Source organism: Trichosurus vulpecula, chromosome 5 (assembly GCF_011100635.1).
Source record: "Trichosurus vulpecula isolate mTriVul1 chromosome 5, mTriVul1.pri, whole genome shotgun sequence".
In the NCBI taxonomy this organism is placed as follows: Eukaryota; Metazoa; Chordata; class Mammalia; order Diprotodontia; family Phalangeridae; genus Trichosurus; species Trichosurus vulpecula.
In genome coordinates this window covers 169,006,809-169,033,021 of record NC_050577.1, presented here as the reverse complement: position 1 = coordinate 169,033,021, position 26,213 = coordinate 169,006,809, and the positions used below count along the sequence as shown (strand labels likewise).

General features: G+C 37.3%; 1 protein-coding gene across 3 annotated transcripts in view; it reads right to left on the bottom strand.

Moving 5' to 3' along the window:
* The window catches only part of USP6NL (USP6 N-terminal like), a 221,286-nt gene that overhangs the window by 67,566 nt on the left and 127,507 nt on the right, over positions 1–26,213 (bottom strand). For all 3 annotated transcript variants that reach the window (XM_036760376.1, XM_036760378.1, XM_036760377.1), the window contains exons 4-5: positions 24,917–24,999; positions 21,604–21,643 (exon numbers count right to left, since the gene is read on the bottom strand). In XM_036760376.1, the coding sequence (XP_036616271.1) occupies positions 21,604–21,643; positions 24,917–24,999 (123 nt within the window). The remainder of the gene's footprint in view (positions 1–21,603; positions 21,644–24,916; positions 25,000–26,213) is intronic.

The window sequence follows — 26,213 nt, the reverse complement described above, 5'->3', positions numbered from 1 at the left end:
AGGAATATAAAGTTTGTAGCTATGGGGTAAATGGACTAGAAAGTGGAGAAACTCACATTGAGAATTATTTAAAAAAATACTGAAATAATCCAACCATTTAATCAACAGGCACCTGTCACAGGCATTGCAGATTCAAGGACAAAACTGAAACAATCCATAACCTCAAAGAGTTTGTGTTCTAGGTGGGGCAATAACATGCAAACACATGCTTAATTACATATAACACATACACACATGTGAACTCATGGGTATATATACATACATACATGCACGTGCACCCACACTGGTGGGTAATAACGAAGGCTGAACTAGTGTGGAAACTGTAAATAGATCAAAGAGGCCATGTGTGAGAGATGTGGAAAAAGCATCGAGTGGACTTGGCAATCAATTGTATATGGAGGATATAAGGGGAGTGAAGCAATAGAGATGACTAAAAGGTTGTGAACACAAGAGATTAGAATGATCATGGTGCTCCCAACAGGAAGAGGGAAGGAAAGCGTGTTGGTTTGAGGGAGAAGATAAACATTTGTTTCATGCTCACTATGTGCTAGGTACTATATCTGAACAAGTACAAGGAATAAAACAATACCTACTCACATGGAGCTTACATTCTAAGGATGGAGACAAATATGTTTATAAATACATCCAGCTGAAATAGAAAATAGATAACTATAAATATGTATAAAGTAGTGAAATACTTTGTACAAACATGTACAAAGTAGTGAAATACAGGCAGCTAGGTGGTGCAGTGGATAAACCACCAGGACTGGAGTTGGGAAGACCTGAGTTCAAATGTGGCCTCAGAAACTTACTAGCTGTCTGACTCTGGGCAAGTCACTTAATCCTGTTTGCCTTAATTTCCTCATCTGTAAAATGAGTTAAAGAAGGAAATGGCAAACCACTCTAGGATCTTTGCCAAGAAAACCCCAAAAGGGGTCATGAAGAGTCCAACGCTACTGAAAGGACTGAATGATAACAGTGAATTACAAGGCAGTTTGGGAGGAAGGGCATTAGAAGGTAAGGGGATCAGGAAAAGCTCATGCAGAGTATGATGCCTGAATTGCATCTTAAAGGAAGAGAGGGATTCTATGAGGTGGATTTAATGAAAGAAGGAATTCCAGGGATGGGAAACAGCCAGTAAAAAAACAGAAGGGAGATGGGAGTGATATGAGTAAAGAATTCAGAAGTCAGTTTGGCTGGATCACAGAGTGTGGAACAAAGAGTGATATCCAATGAAATTGTAAAGGTAGTCAAGGCCAGGTCGTTTTAAGGCTTTATATCTTATCCAAGCAACAGCAGGAATTCAGCACTTGGAGTGGTGAAAGACTTGAGGCAAACAGACCAATTAAGAAGTTGCAATAGTCTAGGTGAGAAGTGAAAAAGGCCTAAACTAAGGTGGTAATTATGTGAGCGTAGTGGAGAAATCAGATTCAATAAAGAGATGTGAGGATTAAAATAGCATGATTTAGCATGAATTGATATGTGGGGTGATAGAGAGTGAGGAGATGTGGATAATGTAAAGGTGACAACATGGGAAACTGGAAGGACGGTGGTGACTGACAGAAATAAGGAAGTTTGGAAAGGGTGGAATTTTAGGGGGAAAGATGAGCTCATTCTTGGACACACTCAATTTGAGATGTCTGTAGGACATCCAGCCTGAAATGTCTAACAGGCAAGTGGTGATGCAGAACTGAAGTTCAAGTGAGAAACAGGAGCTGAATATATATTTATCTGAGAGTCATCTACACAGTGATGACAGTTAAACCCATGGGAACTCAGAAGTCAACCATAAAAGAGCATACAGAAGAAGAAAAGAGGTCCTAGATCAGAACCTTGTTGAAGCCCTAACCAGTTAGATGGCATGATACGGATCATGAGCCAATGAAGGAAACTGAAAATCAGTGAGATAGGTAGGAGAACCAAAAAAGTAGTGCCTCAAAATTCTAAAGATGAGACAATATCAAGAAAATCAAAGTGGTGGGACGGTATCAAAAGTGGCAGATGGGATGAGATGGATGAGAACAGACAAGCAGATCTGGCAATTAAGAGATCATTGATAACTTAGGAGAAAACAGTTTTAATTGAAGGATGAGGTCAAAAGCCATATTGCAAAGGGTTGAAGATCAATTAAGAGCAGAGGAAGTGGAGCCTATAGTCTAGAAAGCTTTTTCACGCAACTTGGTAGAGAAAGAAAGGAGAAATATCAGATAATAGCTTAATGAGATAGTAGGGTTTAGTGAAGGTGTTTTAAAGATGAGAGAGGTTTAGGCATGTTTGAAGGTAGCAGAGAAGTAATCAGTACATAGGGAGAGGTAGAATATAAAAGGGAGAGAAGGAATGCGGAAAAAGAAAAGGGGATGTGATCTGTTGGAGAAGATGAAATTAAGGGCACAGTTAGAAGGATTGAACATGGCAAGGAGAAAAACAGATTTTGTCAGAGACCTAGGTAAAAGAGGAAAGAGTGGGAGATCATACCAAGGAGTTCTGAGATGAAAGGAACGGAAGAAAAAGCAGCTCCTACCAAATGGCCTTGAAATTCTCAACAATGTATGTCAAGTTCCTCAGATGAAGAGGTGTGGGAGACTTGAGGAGGAAAGAGGTCTAGAAGAGTTTCTGTTGGGAGTGAGATAAAGAAATCGAGCAGGAAGTAATAAATGGATGGTCTTGCTACTAGCGGGGCAGAGTGGAGGTTAGAGAACATGAATTTGTAATCTACCCATTAAGAACAGTTGTGAGACTTTTTCCAGATGTGTTCAGCAGCTTGTAAGAACAGAAGAAGTAGATAGTATGCATAATCTAGGGCTGAATTTTAGCAAAAGATGAGCAGTGACTCGATGAGGGGGCAAGAGAGTCAAAAGCAGAGGTCAGTGTAGTGTCGAAATGGCTAACTATTGAGTGAAGATTAGCAATGAGGGAAAATGAAGTCAGAATCAGAGAATGAGAAAGTACTAAAAGTTGGAACAACTGAAAGTCTCCATGAGAACAAGAAATAGATTTAGAAGGAATGAGACATAGAGACAGATGGAATGATAGGAGATTATGGCCAAATAAGAGAATGTCAGAATTTGTAATTAGGGAAGTGGCATAGCTGTGTATAATGAGAAGAGGTAGTGTAAGACCATCCCTATGTGTGTCTGAAAGAATGCGAAAGGAGACTGAAGATAGTTTGAGAAGTCACAGGTGAAATAGTGGATAGATGAATTTTGAAGCAGTCTCCATGCAGTATTGTAGGAAAGGGGGGAAGGTGAAATCTGGGTCTGGTCTCAAACCTGGCTTTTCAGTGCAATTTGCTACTGCTCCTTAAGACATGTTGGGGGGGGGGGGGCAAGATGTTGGAGTAAAAGCAAAGACTTGCTTGAGCTCTCCCCCAAACCCCTCCAAATGCCTGTAAAAATTGACTCCAAACAAATTCTTAGAGCAGAACCCACAAAATGACAGTGAAACAAATTTCTAGCCCAACACAACCTGGCAGGTCTACAGGAAAGGTCTGTTGCACCAGTCTGGAAGAGCATAGTTCAGCATGGGCTCCACCAGCACAGACAAGGCTAGAGCAGGCCTCAGGGAAGTAAATCACTGGAAGCTGTGACAGTTCCCACAAACGCCAAAGACAATTTAGAAGGTCAGTAGGAAAGGTCTCTTGGACCTGGGTGAGAGAAGACTGTGGTATAGCCCCAGCCCCAGGGTGGAGAGAGAAGTGTGGTGTCAGACTCCAGCCCCTGGGGAAGTGGAGGCAGCAGTGGTTGCAGAAGTGGTGGTGGCAGCAGCAGCTGCTGCTTCCAGAGTTCTTGGCCCACAGAAGGTACAAGGATCAAGCTGCTGATCAGAAGGGGATTGCAGAGATCGCTTTGCTGGTGCTATGGCAGGATTCTCTTGCTTTGCCCATGCTTTGATCTGGGTCGCAGTCCTGGGTGGCAGTCCTGGGGTGAGGAGTGTTGGTGTGGCAGAGCCTGTGCAGTGGTAGAGAGGGAATCCTCCTCACGGTTCCAGGGCAGAAAAGGATGGTCACTCACAGATCAGAGCACAGGCCAGGAGAGGAATAAACACCTCTCCTTTGATCATACCACCTTAGAACTGAAAATTAATAGGTCCCTAGAAGTATCTCTGGAAAGAGCTGCACAAAAACCCCTGAAGCTTGGGACTGTACACCACTTATCACTGGAAGTAGAATTCTACCTTAACAAAGAGAAAAAAGTTAAGTAACTGGCTGGGAAAATGAGCAAACAGTGTCAAAAAACCTCCAACTATAGAATCTTACTTTGGTGACAAAGAAGATCAAAATATACGACCAGAAGAAGACAACAAAGTCAAAGCTCCTACATCAAAATCCTCCAAGAAAAATATGAATTGGTCATAGGCCACAGAAGAGCTCAAAAAGGATTTTGAAAATCAAGTAAAAGTAGAGGAAAAATTGGGCAAGAAATGAGTGATGCAAGAAAATCATGAAAAACGAGTCAACAGCTTGCTAAAAGAAACCCCCCAAAAAACTGAAGAAAAATAATGCCTTAAAAAACAGACTAACCCAAATGGCAAAAGAGCTCCAAAAAGCCAATAACGAGAAGAATGCCTTAAAAAGCAGAATTGGCCAAATGGAAAAGGAGCTCCAAAAGCTCACTGAAGAAAATAATTCCTTAAAAGTTAAAATGGAAAAAATGGAATCTAATGACTATGAGAAATCAAAAAATTATAAAACAAAACCAAAAGAATGAAAAAAAATAGAAAACAATGTAAAATATCTCATTGGAAAAACAACTGACCTGGAGAATAGATCCAGGAGAGATAATTTAAAAATTACTGGACAACCTGAAAGCCATGACCAAAAAAAGAGCCAACACATCATCTTTCAAGAAATTATCAAGGAAAACCGTCCTGATATTCTAGAACCAGAGGGTAAAATAGAAATTGAGAGAATCCACCAATCACCTCCTGAAAGAGATCCCAAAAGGAAAACTCCTAGGAATATTGTCACCAAATTCCAGAGTTCTCAGGTCAAGGAGATAAGATTACAAGCAGCCAGAAAGAAACAATTCAAGTATTGTAGAAACACAATCAGGATAACACAAGATTTAGCAGCTTCTACATTAAGGGATCTCAGAGCTTGGGATATGATATTCTGGAGATCAAAGGAAATAGGATTAAAACCAAGAATCACCTACCTAGCAAAACTGAGTATAGTCCTGCAGGGGGGAGAAAATGGCCATCCAATGAAATAGAGACTTTCAAGCTTTCAAGTATTCTTGATGAAAAGACCAGAGCTGAACAAAAAATCTGACTTTCAAATATAAGACTCAAGAGAAACATGAAAAGGTAAACAGGAAAAAGAAATCATAAGGGATTTATTAAAATTGAACTGTTTATATTCCTACACGGAAAGATGGTATTTGTAACTCATGAGACCTTTCTCAATATTAGGGTAGTTGGAGGGAACACACACACACACACACACGTATGTATGTATATGTAGACAGAGGGCACAGGGTGAGTTAAATTTCATGAAGGGATGATATCTTAAAAATACAAAGGGTGAGAGAGGAATATACTGGGAGAAGAAGAAAGGGAGAGACAGAATGGGGTAAATTATCTCACATAAAAGAGTCAAAAAGAAAAAAGCTTTTACAGTGGAAGAGAACAGAGGGGAGGTGAGAGGGAATGAGTGAACCTTCTTCTCATCGGATTTGGCTTGAGGAGGAAATAACACACAAACTCAACTGGTTATGGAAATCTATCTTACCCCACAAAGTAGAGGGGAAGGGGATAGGAGAGGAGGGGATGATGGAAGGGAGAGCAAATGGGGGGAGGGGCATAATCAGAAGCAAACATTTTCTAGGAGGGACAGGGCCAAAGGAGAGAATAGAATAAATGGGCAGTGGGATGGGATGGAGGGAAATACAGTCTTTCACAGCACGACTATCATGGAGGTGTTTTGCATGACTGCACATGTATGGCCTATATCAAATTGCTTGCCTTCTCAAGGACAGTGGGTGGGGAGAGAGAAATGGAGAGAATGTGGAATTCAAAGTTTTAAAAACAAATGTTAAAACTTGTTTTTACATGCAACTGGGAAATAAGATATACAGGCAATGGAGTATAGAAATCTATCTTGCCCTACAGGAAAATAGAAGGGAAGGGGATGGGCATGGGGGGAGGGGAGTGTTAGAAGGGAGGATAGATTGGGGAAAAGAGTAATCAGAATGCACAATGTCTTGGGGTGGGGGGAGGGGAAAGATGGGAAGAAAATTGGGAACTCAAAATCTTGTGGAAGTGAATGTTGAAAACTAAAAAATAAATTAATAAAAAAATTTTAAAAAGACATGTTGGGTCAGAGTTATATTAACAAGGCATTATCATATCACTGAGTCATTATTCTATTGTTGCTTTAAAATAATGTTCTACTTTCATGTCTAAAATGGCCTATTTTCAAATCTGTCATTCAAAATTCTTTAAAAAAAAAAAACTGGATATCTAAGTTCAAGCCCTCACCATGACTATAGTGGCTTTTGAACATTAAAATGTAAAGTGGATGAAACTGAAAAAAGCTTGCACAAATTTAAACCTCACCAGTAGAGGTCAGTAGAACACAAAGTTCAAGGAAGAAAAGCAGATATTAAGAGAATCATCACTATGTTCCTTGATCATCAAATTAACTTGGTTTTTGACTGTCAAGAGTTTGGTTATAAGATGAAGTTTTGTTTTTTAAAAAGAACAAATTGCATATATTATTCCAAAAACTATTTAAATGTTTCTATGTAAATTTTAAATAGTTTAATCCTTGAAAATATACAACATTCCATTAAAACCATAATATTCAACAAAATGTTTTGGTTCATCAACAAGGACATTAACTTCCAATACATTTTTAAACCCTTCTACTATATCCTCTACAAATTCTGAATATGTTTTCCCACTCATCTGTTCAGTAAGTGTTTATTAAGCAAACACTAAGGACAGAGAATTTTGGGTAAGACACGATCTTTGCCCTCATGGAACTCCTAAAAATACTCAAAAGAAGCTCTAACCAAAGATCTGAAGGCCTTCCTCTTGTGTTTCTGTTTTCTTAGAGATAACAATGTACTGTTCCAACTGCCCATTTTGTACTTCATTTGACAGCAATACTAACCTGATTATTTAACAAAATTATATGTATTTTATACGACTTTAATATATGCATGGGGCAATACATTACCATTAAGGCTGCTAATTATTATCGCAAGTCAAATATTTTCTTAAAAACAATGAAAAATAAACACAGCAGTGTTCTATTTTACATATCTTTTATTCAGCTCTGTGACTGTAAAGATGTTCTGGTGTAGAAAATTATATGGAAACTTACAGGTTCCTTTTCATGTTTACGAAAATACACCTTCAAAGGCTTTTATAAAATTGAGAAAACTGACATATTGGTGAGTTCACTAATGTCTTTTCCAATGCCCCTTTTTTTCTTTTGAAGGGGTAGGGAAGAGTATATTCAGTAAAAGCATCATTCACCATCTCTTCCATTCTTTTTTGATTCATTACCTCTGAAATGACTTGAAGATCAGTTCTAAAGAGACTCTGAAGTTGAATAACCTCCAATGCAGATTTCTTCTATTCACATTCATAACTAACCACTCTTCTTAACATAATCTTAAGTGCCACCAGCACTTCCTCATATATACATACATCTGAACGGAGATGATAGGCCTGAATATGATGCTTCCACTATTACTGTTGATAACAAAAGAGCATCAGAAAAATGCTGGGAGATTTGCTCTGTTTTGTGTCTATCCTCAGCCTCTTAATTACATCTACAAAAGGTGTAAGTAAGTTCTAGCTTGCCAAGTCTCATATCAAGGTCTCTGCAAGCTAACTCTTTGGTCAACTACTTTTCACTACCATATGAGGTTGTACTACTACAACCAGCTATATGACACAGTGGATACCATGCCAAGGCATGGAGTCAGGTAGGCTCATCTCTTTCAAATCTAGCCTCAGACACTTACTAGCTGTTTCACTCTGGGCAAGTCATTTAATCTTGTGGGCCTCAGTTTCCTCATCTGTAAAGTGATCTGGAGAAGGAAATGGCAAAGCATTCCAGTGTCTTTGCCAAGAAAACCCCAAACAGGTTCATGAAGAGTTGGAGAGGACTGAAACAATGAAACAACTACTACTCATCTGCTGGCACCCTCTTCTGGAGCACTTTATGATGACCTTCACTGTTATATCTCTTGACTTGGCAAAGAGGTTAACTGTTTTTTGGCTGAAGTAGTTTCTTCTCTCCTTCTACCTTCTCACTGTGGTGACTATTTTATTAACTAAACTTCTATAAGAAATGGTGCCAGTAAGACTCAATTTATTTACATTTGTCCATTTCCCATTTAAAAAAAAATCAATAGCTTGTTTATGGGTTCAACTAGAGCTTCCAGAATGGTCTGTAGTGTATTCTCATCCTGATCACTCTTTAAAAATAGTGCTTATTTGCATGTGTATGTTTGCTCCAACTAACCATTGATTTTAATTACCCATAAGAAGATTACAAAATGGTTCCTAGATCTCTAAGTAGTCTTTTCCTGTTGACTAAAATATAGTCAATTTTATTGGTTTTTAAAATATCATTCTGGCTGAACATTGTGGTATATGAATATAATGGAATACTATTGTGCTATAAGAAATGGCGAGTGGGCTGATTTCAGAAAAAAAACTGGAAAGACTTACATGAACTGATGGAAATCAAAGTGAGCAGAACCAGAACAATGCACACAGTAACAGCAACACTGTACGATGATCAATGTATATATACTGCCTGACAAAAGAATCCAATGGATCCAGTGGAGAAGAAAATGGCAGATCACTCCACTATCTTTGCCAAGAAAACCACATGGACAGTAATGGTGTGCTATGGTCCATGGAGTCACAGAGGCAGATATGACTAAACAACTGAACAATAACAAGCTCCCTATTACCTCCAGGGTCAAATATCAAATCCTGTTTGGCTTTTAAAGTCCTTCTAAATAAGGTTCCTTTCTTCATTTTCAATCTAACCCTTTAGCTCCCTCCACATATTTTGTGATTCAGTGATACTGACCTACTTAATAGTCTCCACATAAGATCCACCATCTCCTAACATGATGCCTTTTCAATGCCTATCCCCTATGCATGGAATGTTGTCCGTTCCTCACCTCTATCTCTTGGCTTCATTCAAGACTCAGATCAAATCATACTTTCTGCAAGAGGATTTTCCTGCTCTTCCCCTACCCACTACTAGAAGCAGCTGGTGGTACAGTAAATAAAGGACTGGGCCTATAGTCAGAAAGACCTGAGTTCAAAACCAGTTTCAGATACTGTATAGCCCTGGGCAAATCACTTAACTTCTGTCTGACTCAGTTTTCTCAACTGTAAAATGGTGATAATAACATCTATTTTACAGGATTGTTGTGAGGATCAAATGAGATGATATTTATAAAAAGCACTTAGCATAGTATCTAGACACTGTAGAAATGCTTACCCTTTACTACTAGTGCTTTCCCTTTGGGATTATCACCCATTTATGTATGTATGTGTATATATGTTGTATGCACATAGGTGTTTTATGTTCTCTCCCACCATTAGAATGTAAGCTTCTTGAAGGCTGAGATTGTTTGTCTTGCTTTATATCCCCAAAATTTGCCATAGTACCTGATATATAAGTACTTAATAAATGCTTGTTGACTGACCAGTTCATAGCAACACCCACATTGTATTAATATTCCTAATTTCCAGATCATGTACAAAATGAACTATCCCTGTCTTTTGCCATCATTGCCAACTTGCTGGATTTGAGGTAAAACTTCAGTGGGGTTATTTTGGGGGCGGGGAGGTACATTTCTCTTACTATTGAGGATCAGGAACAAGTTTTCATGTTTTTCATGCTTGACATTTTTTCTTCTGAGAATTGTTGCCCATATACATTGCAAAATGGCTCTTAGTCATATATTTGCATCAGCTGAATAACAGGGTATCATGGATTTGAGAACCTCATCAGAGTTATCTAAGTTTTTTTAAAAAATGAAAACCAAATAGTTTCCCTTCTTTTCCTAGTTGCAATGATTTTAGATCATGAAATATATTTTCTAACACAAGTTTTCTTGTCCTCCCCTGTGAACATGTTAAAGTTACAAATTATCAAAGTAGATACAAAGTTATAAAGATTGAAGTAGATACAAAGTTTAAAGTTACAAAGATCAAAGTGGACAGTGACAGTTTTAGGGCACCTTTTCAAGTTCTTGAGACAACTTAATATCTTTATAAACAATTTTGGTATGTCGACTGAAGTGGCCTTTAACATACTGCAAGGAACAGTACCCAAGCACTCTACTGAAACTGCTCTCTTGGGGAATCTCAATAAATTAAACAACCTTTTTCCCAGTTCTCTTCCTTGATCTTTCTGTAGCTGTTGATATTGATGATTTACTCTACCCCTTCTAGACATTTTCTCCTAGTTCTCCTAGAAACTTTCTCTAGTAGCTTTTGTGACTCTCTGCTTGCTACTTGTTTAAATGTTCCTTCTTACTTTTCTGTTCAGGATCATCATCTGATACAACCATCTGTTTCAACAATCTGGCTAGCAATTGTTGTGGGGGTGAAAGACCAACACAAGCCCAACAACAAGCACGCTGCCAGCACGCTGCAAAAGCCCAGGTTCTTTTGATCTGCTTTAGTAAGGAAAGCAATGTTAAGGGGTTGACAAGTTTACTTTAATCCAACATACAAATACCATTCACTTAGTGGGGGGGGGGGGGGGGGGGGAACCAGCACCCTGAACTTCGGAGAAAATACAAACAAATTACAAACATCGACAGACAGACCAAATACAATTCATTGTTACCAACATCTAAGTTCAGCCCAGGAGCTCAGAACAAGGGCTGGTCCAGAGTCACACGCATGACCACTGCTGTGGGTAAGAGCTCCAAAAAAAGAAAGCCAACCCCTGGTTTTATATCATCTTCTTTTTTTTTTTTTTGAGTGTCCCACTTCTTTATTTTTTTTTTCCTTAGTGCATCATACACCTTTTTTAAAAAAAAATTTAATATTTTTAGTTTTCAGCATTGATTTTCACAAAAGTTTGAATTACAAATTTTTTCCCCATTTCTACCCTCCCCCCACTCCAAGACGGCGTATATTCTGGCTGCCCTGTTCCCCAATCAGCACTCCCATCTGTCACCCCACTCCCCTCCTATCCCCCTTGCCCTTCTTCTCTTGTAGGGCAGGATAAATTTCTATGCCCCACTGCCTGTGTATCTTATTTCCTAGTTGCACGAAAAAAAAATTTTTTGTTGTTGTTGTTTTTGAACATCTGTTTTTAAAAGTTTGAGTTCCAAATTCTCTCCCCTCTTCCCTCCCCACCCACCCTCCCTAAGAAGGCAAGCAATTCAACATATGCCACATGTGTATCATTATGTAAAACCCTTCCACAATACTCATGTTATGAAAGATTAACTATGTTTTGCTCCTTCCTAACCTACACCCCTTTATTGAATTTCCTCCCTTGACTCTGTCCCTTTTCAAAAATGTTTGTTTTTGATTACCTCCTCCCCCCGTCTGCCTTCCCTTCTATCATCCCCCCTTTTTTATCTTCTTCCTCCCCCTTTCCTGTGGGGTAAGATACCCAATTGAGAGTGTATGGTATTCCCTCCTCAGGTCAAATCCGATGAGAGCAAGATTTACTCATTCCTCCTCATCTGCCCCCTCTTCCCTTCCTACAGAACCACTTTTTCTTGACACTTTTATGCGAGATAATTTACCCCATTCTATCTCTCCCTTTCTCCCTCTCTCAATATATTCCTCTCTTATCCCTTAAATTGAATTTATTTTTTTAGATATCATCCCTTCATATTCAACTCACCCTGTGCTCCTTGTGTGTATATATATATATACACACACATATACATATATACCTACATATATACATACATAGATACACACATATGTATATATATGTATACACATATATATATGCATATTCCCTTCAGCTACTATGATACTGAGGTCTCATGAGATACACATCATCTTTCCATGTAGGAATGTAAACAAAACAGTTCAACTTTACTAAGTCCCTTATGATTTCTCTTTCTTGTTTACCTTTTCATGCTTCTCTGGATTCTTGTGTTTGAAAGTCAAATTTTCTATTCAGCTCTGGTCTTTTCACTGAGAAAGCTTGAAAGTCCTCTATTTTATTGAAAGTCCATATTTTGCCTTGGAGCATGATACTCAAGTTTTGCTGGGTAGGTGATTCTTGGTTTTAATCCTAGCTCCATTGACCTCCGGAATATCATATTTCAAGCCCTTCAGACCCTTAATGTGGAAGCTGCCTGATTCTGTATTATCCTGATTGTTTTTCCACAATATTCAAATTGTTTCTTTCTGTCTGCTTGCAGTATTTTCTCCTTGACCTGGGAGCTCTGGAATTTGGCGACAATGTTCCTAGGAGTTTTCTTTTGGGGATCTTTGTCAGGAGGCGATCTGTGGATTCTTTCAATTTTTATTTTACCCTCTGGCTCTAGAATATCAGGGCAATTCTCCTTGATAATTTCTTGAAAGATGATATCTAGGCTCTTTTTTTGATCATGGCTTTCAGGTAGTCCAATAATTTTTAAATTATCTCTCCTGGATCTATTTTCTAGGTCAGTGGTTTTTCCAATGAGATATTTCACACTGTCTTCCATTTTTTCATTCCTTTGGTTCTGTTTTATAATATCTTGATTTCTCATCAAGTCACTAGCTTCCACTTGCTCCAATCTAATTTTTAAGGTAGTATTTTCTTCAGTGGTCTTTTGGACCTCCCTTTCCATTTGGCTAATTCTGCCTTTCAAGGCATTCTTCTCCTCACTGGCTTTTTGGAGCTCTTTTGCCATTTGAGTTAGTCTATTTTTTTAAAGTGTTGTTTTCTTCAATATTTTTTTCAGTATTTTTTTGGGTCTCCTTTAGCAAGTCAGTGACTTGTTTTTCATGGTTTTCTCACATCCTTCTCATTTCTCTTTCCAATTCTTCCTCTACTTCTCTAACTTGCTTTTCCAACTCCTTTTTTGAGCTCTTCCATGGCCTGAGACCAGTTTATGTTTTTCTTGGAGGCTTTTGGTGTAGGCTCTTGGACTTTGTTGACTTCTTCAGGCTGTATGTTTTGGTCTTCTTTGTCACCAAAGAAGGATTCCAAAGTCTGAGACTAAATCTGGGTGTGTTTTCGCCGCCTGGCCATGTTCCCAGCCAACTTACTTGACCCTTTTTTTCTTCGGGGTTTGACTGCTTGTAGAGCAAAGAGTACTTTGTTCCAAGCTTGAGGGGATGCACCGTTGATTTCAGAGCTATTTCTATACAGCCAGCTCTGCCACACCAGCACTCCTCCTTCCTCAAGAACCACCAACCTGGACCTGAGGCAAATCTTCAGCAGGCTCTGCACTCCTGCTCTGATCCGCCACTTAATTCCTCACACCACGTGGGCCTGGGGCCAGAAGTAACTGCAGCTGTAGTTCTATAGCTGCATCTCCCCTGCTGCCTCTGGGGTGGTGGCTGAACCAAGAACTCTGTCCCCTGCAGCTTTTCCCACTAACCTTCTCTGTTGTCTTTGGTGTTTGTGGGTTGAGAAGTCTGGTAACTGCCACAGCTCACTGATTCAGGGTGCTAGGGCCTGTCCTGCCCGGCTCCTGGTCTGGTTGGTCCTGCTGCCTCCCTAGCTGAGCTCTGCTCCCCTCTACTCCGTGTGCGATAGACCTCATCCAGCGACCATCCAGGCTATCCTGGGCTGGATCCCTGCTTCCCTCTGCTATTTTGTGGGTTCTGCAGTTCTAGAATTTGTTCAGAGACATTTTTCATAGGTTTTTGGAGGGATGTGGTGGGGAGCTCACGCAAGTCCCTGCTTTCCAGCTGCCATCTTGGCTCCGTTTTATATCTTTTTCAGGGTCAAGGGTGAGTCATATATGCAGCTCACCCATGTGACCTAGAATTGTCACAGCCACTCACCCATGTGACCTAGAATCGTCACAAAGAGGCGACTTAAACCCATGTGCTCTAAAAGCCTCTGATGTCCCAAACATATCACTCAAACTCATGTGTAAACTAGGCCCTCCCCTGAGGCAAACAGGTCATCAAGGACTCCCAAATCTAATCAAGGAAACAAAGGCCAAACTCTTCAAGGGCACTTGGTTGAACTGAGTGCTAAGAGCCCATTTTACCAACACACCATCTGACCACTAGTGTCTACTAAGGTTCTGTCTTAGGGACTCTTCTTCACTTTTCTCTCTACACTTTCATTCTTGGTTATCTCAGCCTTACACAGGATCAATTTTAATTTCTATGTAAATGAATTCCAAATCTACCCCTTATCTTTCTCTTGAGCTCCAGTCCCACATCACCAACAGTCTGATTAATGTCTTCATCGGCAAGTCAAAGAGGCACCTTAAACTAAGAATGTCAAAAACTGAACTTATCTTCCCCATAAACCTTTCCCTATTTGAAATGAGCTATTTGTGTTGAGGGTACCATTATCTCCCCAGTCACCTAGGCCTATGACTTAGAAGTGTTTCTGAGTTGTACCTCTTCCACACCGCCCACTTACCCCTCCAATCTACTACCAGGCCTTGTTGATTTTAACTGCACAATATCTCTAATATCCCCTAGCTATGCCAACTATATCCTGTGCATCTGTCAAACTGTCATTACTTCTCAATTGACCCACATAAATAGTGTACTATAACTGATGTCTTTCCTCCCAGTCTCTCCTTCTCCAAAACATCCTCCAAACTGCAATATGACACAAAAGAGTATAGTGAAGGAAAAGAGAGGAAGAAAGTGAAACAAAGTTTCATCACAGTATACAAGAGACCACCTATACAAAAATAAGAAACAGTTGAAGGAGGAGTTCAGTAAGAAGAGAACAAGCTTGGCAGAGAGGCATGCTAATGATGGAGGATAATAATCATACTGACATGCTAGATCTCTCCCTGACAAAAGATGTAATTTATTGACTTGCACTAATGTCATTTTCATCCTTCAAAAATGTAGAGGGACCCAATAGGAAAAATTCTTTCTGGATTTGATTGTCACCAATAAGGAGAAACTGGTGGCTGAGGATGAGGTGTACCATACCATAATGGGATTGGTACACGTAGTTCTCACTGCATCTAAGTGAACCTTTCTGCAGACCTTTATGTAAAGTGAGTTTTACATAATTTGAATTAAGTACTGCACAGTAAAGTTAACATAGGTGTTATTTTGGAATGTGGATTTCTAATTCTTTATGTAAAGCTGAATTTGCATAATGCAACTTTAGATTAAGTGAGAACTGTCTGTAACTACTCAATTTTAAAATTTGCGAAAGAAAATGAGAAGCAGTCTGGGAAAAGCCTGACATATATCCTAAATCTGGGATGAGCACATTTCAAAGAGTTCAAAGAAATAGTAAGGATAACAGGGAGGCATGGCTAGACAGCAGTTTTTTCTAAACAGCTCCATGGATTATAGTAGGCTACAAGTTTAATTTGACTCAATTATTTATCTCACAGGCATTTCTAAGCTCCTTAAATTTCCTTCCTTAGAGCTTAGAAGAGGCCTTAGAGATCATCTTTTCCAACTCAATTATGATGATGATAAAAATCATCAAAATATTCTCAGATGAGAAAACTGAAGCCCAGGGATTGAGATACTTGGACTTACAAATCTTAAACAGCTTAAGTACAGCCAAATTGAGATTAGAATCCATGCCCCTGGACTTAAATAAAGGCAGAAGTTACTATGTTTATTTACTTTCTAGACAAAAATGTTGAAATACTGGATTTATTTCTGACAACAGTGTGATATGGAAGTCAAGAAAGTTAATGCAACCTCAGGCTGCATAAAATGAGACATGCTATTTAGTTCTGGGTCACATATTTTAAGGGCACTGATGAACTGGAGTTTACAGAGGGGAGTAGGATGAATGAATAAATAAAAAAATTCACAGAGTAACTATGTGCCTAATACTGTGCTAAGTACTAAGAATACAAATACAAAAGAAAAAAGTCCCTGCCCTCAAGGAAGTTAGCTTCTAATAGGAAACAACATGTATAGAATAGGGGGAGTCAAGGAAGAATGCTTTGGTTGAGAAGATTAAAGGGATGGTGAGTGGTACCATAAGGGAAGAAACTGACATGCCCCTTCCAAGATCAATGATACAGTTGATATGATCATGGTCCCAGCAATGGAGAGTCATGGTATGGATACATGGTCTCTGGTATAGGTGCCAAGGAAGGTGGGAAGTAACTGTAAAAAGCAGGAAGTAGTGAAGGGTCTTAAATTGATGCTACTCTATTTTCCATCTGCAGTTCTGGCTGGGCTGAACTCCATAAATTAAGACACCCCCTCCCAGGGTAAGCTGATCACCAGAAACCTTATCATGATGTTTAACTTAACCTTAAATGCTCAGCACCTTCTCACTTCTTCAGCCCCTTTCTCCTCTGATTGGAAGACTAAAGGATAGAGTACTAACCTTCACCCAAAGCTTTCCTTTATAGAGGGCAGAACTTGGGACTTTGCAGTTCACTTGACTTTCCACCTACAGCTCTGCTTCACCTGAACTCCACAGAACAAGATATACCCTGGTGTCTTTATCTGCCCTCCTTTCCAGCTTCCTTTTATGTGCTGTCTTCCCCATTAGATTTTAAGTTTCTCGAGGGCAGGAATTGTCTTTTTCTTATTTGAATCCATGGCACTTAGCACAGTGCCTGACACACAGTGGGCACCCAATATATATTTGCTGAATTGAATTATGTGAGAATTGGAATGTAGACCCTTGGAATCCTAATTCAATGTTATTTACATTTGGTGCTAAAACTCATTATATTATTCTCCTTAGATAGAGTATAGAATCATATTATTTTAGACCTACAAGGGACCTTGGAAGTAGACAGTCTAAAGACTTCATTTCAATTTATTAATTTATTTTACAGATATTTATTCTCTCTCCCTCTCACTTTCTAACTTCCAACTAAAAAGAAAAAAGGGAGAAGAGAATCCTCATAACAAATATGCATAGTTGAACAAAATAAATTCCTACTCTGGCCATGTCCAAAAACCAAGTCTCATTCTGAAATGAAAAGTTCATCTTTCTGGCAGGACTCATCATAGTGAATCATATGCCTTCACATGAAGGAGGAAATTGAAGCTCAGAGAGGCTTTGTGACTTAATAAGATCACACTTTTCCTAAAGAACTAGGATTCAAACCCAGGTTTTGTGACTCGAAATACAATACCTCTTCCATTCTTACATTTTGTTTTACCTCAAACATATTTTAGAGGGTTAATACATATTAGCTATATATATGTATGTATGTATAATAGATAGGCTACAACTCCTACAGATTTTATCATAGTTAAAGTGTCAAATTCATCACACAGAGTTCTCTAAACACAGTGCTGCTTAAAATCATGGGAGCACTCTAGTGCTTCAAGCTCAACGCATTTCTTCTTATACAATGGATCCAGTAGCTCTGTCTCTACTTCACTGTATAACTGATCCTATTTTTTAATATAGAAACTATAACCTCTTCTTTTAACTTGTTTTAAATCTTTTATGGGTGAGGAGAACAACCAATCAAGTGCATTAAAATTGTGTATTTGAAGTAAGATTACTTGACAAAATACTGGAAAATTAAGGGGATGCCCATCAACTAGGGAATGGTTGAACAAGCTGTAGTATATGAATGTAATGGGATAGTACTGTGCAATGAAAAATGATTAACAGGCAGATTTCAGAAAAAACCTGGAAAAACTTGTATAAACTGGTACAAAGTGAAATGAGCAGAACCAGGAAAACAGTGTATACAGTATCAGAAACATTATTCAATGGTCAACTACGAATGACTCAGCTCTTCTCAGCAACACAATGATCCAAAATAAGTACAAATGAGTCATGAAGGAAAATTCTATCTGAATGTAGACTGAAGCATATTTTTTTCACTTTATTTTTTCTCATGGGTTTTTTTTTCCTTTTGATCTGTTTCTTCTTCCACAACTGTGACTAATATGGAAATGTTTTATATGATAGCATAATAGCACATGTATAAACTATATCAAACTACCTAGCACTTTCAGAAGAGGGGAGGGGAAGAAGGAAGGGAGAAAAATTTGGAACTCAAAATCTTGTAAAAATGAATGCTAAAAATTTTCTTGACATGTAATTGGGAAAAAATAAAATACTATTAAAAAAATTAAAGACCTGAAAAATTTCTATCACAGAATTAAAGTGTGTGACTTTTTAGATACACTGGCTTTGTGAGGGCTACCCTGGCTGATCAGGAGGTTTTTCTGCTTACCTCTGGGTTCAAAAGACAATGAATGCCCTGGAGATTTTAACCTTCTCATCTATGAAACACTAGCCCTGGGGGCCCACTGTCCAGAACGGTGAACATCTTATCTGGCCCACTATTTAAAAGCAGGCCTCAGCTATGCTTCACTTCACTTCACTTACTCCCTATAGCCATCTCTTTGACATCCTTACCTTGCAGCCTCTGGTATCGTCTTCCCCTCTTACCTCCCAATTCTGGAACCGTGATTAAATCAACTATGTCACTGTTCTAGCCAATCTACTATGGAACCATTTACCAATTTGTCCTTACAGAAGGCTTCCACTCCGCTATAGGGAGTCTTCCCCATTACAATATAAGTTCTTTTAAGGCAGGGACTGTATTTTTTACTCGTGTCACCAATACTTGGCACATTGCTTAGAATATATTAAGTGTTTAATAAATGAGTTTTCATTCATTCATTCCGTCACAACAATGTTCTGGATAGCTGTTGTTGAAGAAAGTTTGACTTGCACACAAATTTGAGGAGCTCTTCCACACGTGTGTATTTGTGTACATATAGAGACATAGAGATACACTCACAACATCTATGGTCTATTTTTCAAAACTGATCAGCAATTTTCAAATACTTGATATTCCTCTGAGTAAGCTATGCAAAGTTTGCTTAACTGCTAACTATAGTAACCATTTTGAATGTTTTTATTTTTCCTTTCTAGGAATGAGACACTCCCTCTGAACCAAGTTAAAGTGATGCTCCTCCAACTACTATAACAACCCATGTCAGCCAGAAGAATGTCAAGAAGGTGAAAAGAACATTCTTTTCACTTCATATCCTGTTTGGCCCCAGTCTCCAGGACTCAGGCCCTTTCCCCATATTAGCTGCTTGGAGAGAAGTTCATTTTACCTAAATATTAAATGTAGAACTTCATACAAAACTAATGACAGGCACTGATGCTCAGCAACAAAACTGAATTTAACAGCCCACTCTCCTATCACCATATTCTTATTAAGTTCCCATCTGTCAATTTGTAGAGGTTCTGCTCTTACCCCTAATTAAATACTTTCCACTACTCAGAGCACAGGAGTCAACAAAGAAAATCAGTTTAAAAACATTCACCACAAGAGCTGTCCATCAAAAACTAAATGAACAAGAGCTCATTTCAGCAGCAAAAGGAGAGAAGAGACGGGAGACAGTAGCTAGAATAAAGAAAAAGCAGTAAATGAGACATGACTATGGTACAAATAAGAGGAGAGAATGAGTAGGGAAGCCCTTCTGTACCTCGTATCTTACCCAAGTCATTTGGCAATATAATCTAAAAGTTCCTTCTTCTGATCACGAAACTACTCCTAGTTGTTCAAGGTACATATGATTATCCAAATAAACGATAGTCTCACCACATTCAATAAGGGACAGCTATTTGAAGTTGAGAGAAGATGACCTCAAATCTGTATGCTAAATTTTCAGGGACTTGACAAGGGTCTACTTTTGACAGAATTCATAGAGACATATTTTGATATCCCTTTCACAGTATGAAAAATAGGCTTAGTATAATCCATGGGAGAAAATGGCATTATTGCTATAAATCATTGTACTATATATATTTTGTTTATCATTATAAAGAATAATTCTTTCTCCTCCATATCACTCTCTTTAAAAATTCATGTCAATCTACATGGAAGATGTCAGTAATTTTAAGGAAACAGTAGAATATATTCCTTTTTAAGAAGACTCGCATTTTGAATAATGTTTTATACAGAGTAGGTATTTAATATATATTTTCAATGTGGGAAAAGCCAAGATGGGCTTTGGAGATCTTTTTCTCCAAGCTGCTCATTTTATGAATGAGAAAAAAGAAGTCCTCAAAAAGACCAAGGTCACATAGCTAGTGAGTGGTACTGCTAAGCCTGGAACTCAGGGCATGAGATTCTCAGTCTATTGTTCCATGAAATATAGCAAGTTGATATCCAGTTTGGGGAAATCAATTGCCATTTAATTTAAAGTCTTTAGAAATCAAAGTCATTTAGCTATGAAAATACAGAGCATCTTGAAATCCTTCCAAACACAGGAAATTGCTTCATGAACATAGAATTTTAATGTTGCTACTTCCCAAGCTACTCTTCCAGAAGACAGAACAGGAAGTTATAGGACCATGGTGGGGCAGACTCAAGGATTTTGGATTTTGCTCATTTCCCACAAATAAATCTTCTACGCTCAACTAGCAATAGGGATATCCCACAGCAATTACTACAACCCCGTGGTCTGTCTTAGAGGAGGAAAAACTAAGATAATAAATGCCTATTACACCCACACCTTCCCTCTAAAGTATCTAATGTCAAGTAGATATCCAGTGCCCAAGGAAATAATCCATTTACATATCTCTGAAGAATCAACAGGTTCTATCAGCTATAAGAGTTGATAAAAATAAGCAAGAAATCACAGAAACAAAGTTCTGCTAAACTAACTCAAATTGAGCTATATATTTAATTCTGTCTCTTCACCTCTCAATTCTTATACATCCTTCAAAGCTGCTCTTAAACTGACATACCCCATTTTTGCCTTCTTTGATTCACCCCAGTTGCTAATGAGCTTTCTCCTTAGGTCTCCTATATCACTTCGCTTTATATGTCCCTAATGTACTTAGGTAATACTGTATCTTACAGTTTGTTTTTGTGCTTTTACCCCTCATTAGTCTATAAGCACTGTATTTTTGTTTCTGTATCCTCATCATTCAGTATAGTTCCCAGAGCACAGTTAATACTTAGTATTTGTTGAATGAATGAGTGAATAAGAACAAGGACTAGTTCTTATCTAAATTTTGTCTCTCTTGCTGTGCTTAACACAGTGTTAGAGTTTAATAAGTTGATTGAATGAACAGATCATGTATCTGATGCATATGTACCTATATATATTATTTAAACATGTATCTACATTTGTATATGGAACATGGTACATAAGAACAAGACCAACTTCAGCTAAATCTTCAGGTTATGCTATAGGTCTCAAATTAAACCTGCTACTTTCTCCTAATTCTCCTGTTTTCTCTTAAAATCAGAATATAATTTTTGTCTGATAATAACAATCATACTTTGTTTCCAAGCTCCAATGCCAACTCTTAACATCTTTTAAGGACTGTTCATCTCAAATTTAATTCATAGGTGATATAAACAAGGCTAAATGCTATGATCTTTGAAACTTTTAATAGCAAAGATGCCTTTAAATTCTTTGTGATGGATATGATTACTTTATGCATTATAAGGAAAGGTTTCCTAATAAAACGTGCAGAATAAAAGCTACAAATAAATATAGAGTATAACTTACCCTTTCTACTGCTGCATTGTGGTATGGAAGCTCCTCCTCACTGTGGGAGGGAAAGTATTAATGAGATACAATTTTATGTTCAAGAATACCATTATATTTCTTATAATTACACACCTACAGATATACAAGAGATGCACAGCTACTGTTGTTATAACTAGGAATAATATACATCTCCACTGTACTCTATGTGACTGGCAAAAAATGGTACAGAATAAATGCTTGTTGGTTGACTGATATAGTAGAGATGATAATTTTATCCCAGAACTACAACCACTATACATTACCCTTTTTCATCAAGCTTAACTTGAAGCCCATGAACTTTTTAAAAAATGGTTCCACTTAAATGTTTTACTCATGTTTATTTTTCTTTGGGGAGGGAAGGGAAGTTGAGAAGCAAGGTTGGGGACGACGGTATGAAACAGAAAAATCAGGATCACTTAAAGTGACTACCCCTTCCCAGGTCATGAAGTAGTTTTAAAAATATTTTGATCTAACTATATTTCTATGGAATTGGTTCCTTTTGTAATCTAATAAACTTTATTTTATGTACCTAAAAACATTATTCTGAGAAGGGTGTCCACAGGCTTTGAAAGAATACCAAAGAAGTCCATGATACACAAAAAGTTAAGAACCTCCGCTTTAGGTCAAGCAATAAATGGTTACATTAAATTTACTAAAAGAAAATAAATGTTATATGAGTTGAAAAGAAAACCTCAAATCTTGTTTAATGATTTCAATCTCCTAGACTGAGTAGGAAATAAAAGAAATACACCGTTGAGTTTAATATCTGTAATTTTTTATTAACTCAGATGATGTATTTCTGTTACTCTTAAGTAACATAATAATTCCTTCAACTCAGAATCTTAAAATTAACAAGTTTTAGCATGTCAGCAATGTTATATGAAATCTAAACTAATAGTTTCAAAAGAGAAGGTTCTGAAGACTTAGTCATAAAGTTTTGATCTTAGCTTTTCAGATTTGCCAAATGTTTACTGTAAGCCATGATCATCTATTCAAGTTGTCTATCACAACTATAAAAACATATATTACTAAACTGCTAAAAATTTGCTGGAAATTTTAAATTTAGAATTAGTATGATAAATTTTCCCTTTTAGTTATAATTTCAGTTTAAAATAATTTCTTTTTTCCCTCCTCTTTTCATCTCCCATCTTTTAACTCATGACCTGTTAGGCTGAAAGCACTATCAATTGTTCAATAAAGAGTAAGTATCTCTTGTTCAGCAGACTGAATACCGGGTAACTGTATTCTATAAACAAGCATTCCAGATATTTAAACATGACATCTCCATTCTCTAAGCGTAACTCTTTCAGCAGAGAATAAATCTAAAACAAACCTCCTCATTCCTCAGCAATATACAAAGGCACTTCTGTTTTACCAACAGGACAGTCTGGTTTCCTTTCTTCAATATTCATTTTGTACTTTGTTGGGGAACCAAACTACCTGTGTACTGTCATATGTTGGTCTACATTATGGGATAATTTAAGTTTGAGATATATCTATGAAACAAAAGCTTACCAAGAATGGAAGTAAATAACATTATAACAGGAAAATAATGTCTCCTCAGTATTGCTGAGTAAGCAATGTTACATTACCTTGAACAATTCAGTTCAACCAGCATTTATTAAATACCTGTTTCCTGTGGAACACTTCTCTAAGCACCAAAGAAGATACAAAGTTTAGTCTCCAGCCTCATAGAGTTTACAATTTACAGATAAATAGATAGAAGATACACACACACATTTATATCACATAAACACACACACATATATATGGACGAATAATGATAATACAAACAGAACAAGATTAGTTAATAGAAAATGTACAGATGTAGGGACAACTACTTAAGATTCAAGGGGAGATCACTTCTAAATGAAAAAAGTAGGTATTTTATAGGCTATTCTATTGATATCTGTATTTGAGATATCCTTTCCACTCCAATCAAAAAAGATAACAGACAGAATTCTACCAGTTTGGAAGAACAATAAACCAACACAGCAAGGAGACTATTTATAGTCCTTTAGCCAAGAAATGGCCGGAAGCAACATTTAAATTCGTCAGAGAAAGTGAATAAGTTCTACATCTCTAAGTACCCCACAGTGCCATGGGGGGAAAAATATGAACTATAATCCTGTCTATGAGGTCATCTCCAGAGAAAGGTTTTTTTTTTTCACTTCAAGTTAGCAATTAAAGCAAAAATCAATAGCTTCATTTAAAGAAATTTAATGAAATATCTAACATTTCTTGATTGAAATCCATTTCTTTGCTTCTTTATTTTTATTTTTATTTTTGCTGCTTACTGAAAGAATACATTAGGAAGCTAATGAAAATTCAATACATTCAAAGAATACAGTTGGAGAGAATGAAAGCTAGTACAACTGTCTCATTCCAATAAGAGTTTTGAACTCTACTGTCTGAAACGTGCCTAAGGCAAGGCAGCACTCTCTAGCCTTAGCAAGATATTCTGAAACACATACTTCAGTGTTAATAGGCTTCTTTCTTATGCTAAAAGAATAACAAAAGAAAAGTATCTATCTTTTAAGATGTCCCATTTTAAAAGCACATATTCCTCCAATGTCCAAAATATTTACTAGAAATAAAGCAAAAAACAAACAAACAAACAAACAACAAAAAGACCAATTAAAGCTAAAATAACAAAAAGAAAAATGTTAAAATTTCTATCAAATCTCAACTCCACTAAAGTCAAATGAAGATGAACAGGAATAATAAAAGTCTCTTCTTCCTCCCCCTCAAAAAGACCCTAACAACACATTTACCTATAATTTTTAATAATTTTTAAATTCTTAAGAACACTCTAGAGTCTTTGTATCAGAACCCCCACATGTACAATAAATCTTTAGCTAGCTTTTTCTTAATGTCCATGAAGAGAAGTTTAAAGCAATGCTTTACAAGGTTCATTCATTTTTCATACACCTAACCACAAAGCTGCTGAGTGTTATTTTTATAATGCATAAAATGAATTTTCATAACAATTTTAAAACTAGAATGCTCCTAATTTTATTTCATTTTGGAATATCAGTAATACTCATCAGTTTTAATTTTTTCTCAATAAAAGAAAAGACATATAAAAATTGTTACTCCTGACAGCAGCTCATTCAGAAAGGCTAAAAACCATGGGAACTTTATAATTGAAAAGTATAATAAAGGTCCATTTAGAAGTTACTCTGCATATAATTATTTTTACAAGTTATCTCGAAATAATCCAAATCAATACTTGCAATAACTGCATAAAAATATTCTTACTAAATAGCTATGTTAAGTCTGTATAACTCACTGTAAAAAGCCAAATCTGTCAGTGACTTTGTAAACAAGGTAATCAGCATCTTCCCAAGGTTCAATTTCTGCACCTTCACGACCCTAAGGTAAGAAAAGGGAAAAGAATGTTTATGTAATGATTAACTATATTTTAATAGTATATATTTTCCATAGTGTTTAAATTTTATGAAGTGCTTTCCTTACAACAGCCCTGTGAGGTATGCATTTCCAAATAGTATGTAAAAAGGATATTCATTTTACAGATGAGCAGGCTCAGAGAGTCAAATGATGTGCCAGTGATGCAGTTAGTAACCATAAGCTAAAGTTTTAGCCTAGGTCTTCCTGATCATTTCCAGTTGTCTTTTCATTACACAGTATTACTCATTCAAGAAACCATAATCTATGTGCTTTGTTATTTTATATGAGGAACTACTCCCAATGACAACAGTAACAGCTGGAGAAAAGTAACATAATCCACCTAATTCATCAAGACCTTCTGTTTTATAAAAATGATTTTCCAAACTTAAAAAAAAAATCTGTATTTCTACAGCTCTTGAACCAATATACTATGGATCAACAAATAATCAATCCATCTCTTACTGAGAAGTACATTAAGAGACGGAAATCCAAGGCATCACTGAGAGGGTTAACAAAACAGAACCTTTTCAAATAATATTCAGAGTTGTTTTTACAAAGGTTTTGCTATATTAGGCAACTTTGTAAGCTTGTGGCAAAAAGTAGCCATCCAAATTAATTTCTAAAATTAAAATTTTTAACTTAAAGTGGGTTGTTGTTGTTTGGTAAATGGAAATGCTAAGATAACAATCCCTTTGTGCCTCAGTGAACAGTCTTCAAGGGGCACATTCAACATTTTGGTGATGAGTTTTTCTAGTCACCAATTGTACAAGCATCTATCAAATGTTTACTACATTCTAGGCACTGGGCTAATTGCTGGGGATATAAAGATATTAGCCCAGTACTCAAAGAACTCACACTTTAAGGGAGGAGGCACCATTACAATAACTAGGTACATAGAAGGTATATACAGAATAGAGGAAAGGTAATCTGTGTAGGGAAAGCTGGGAGGACTGTGAAAGCCTGAAAAAGTAGGCTTGCAACTAAGTCAGGAAAGCTAAGAGACAGAAGTAAGGGGGTCAAGCACTGCACAGCTAGCTTGGCCCTTAAACAGCACATAGAGTTTCTGTTTCTGTTCTTAAAATCTATGCCACTTTGCAGGGCCTGTCAAAACTTGCACTCCACTCCTAAATCACCTCCCCGTCACCATGAGGTATTACTACTATAATGGAGGAGAGGTA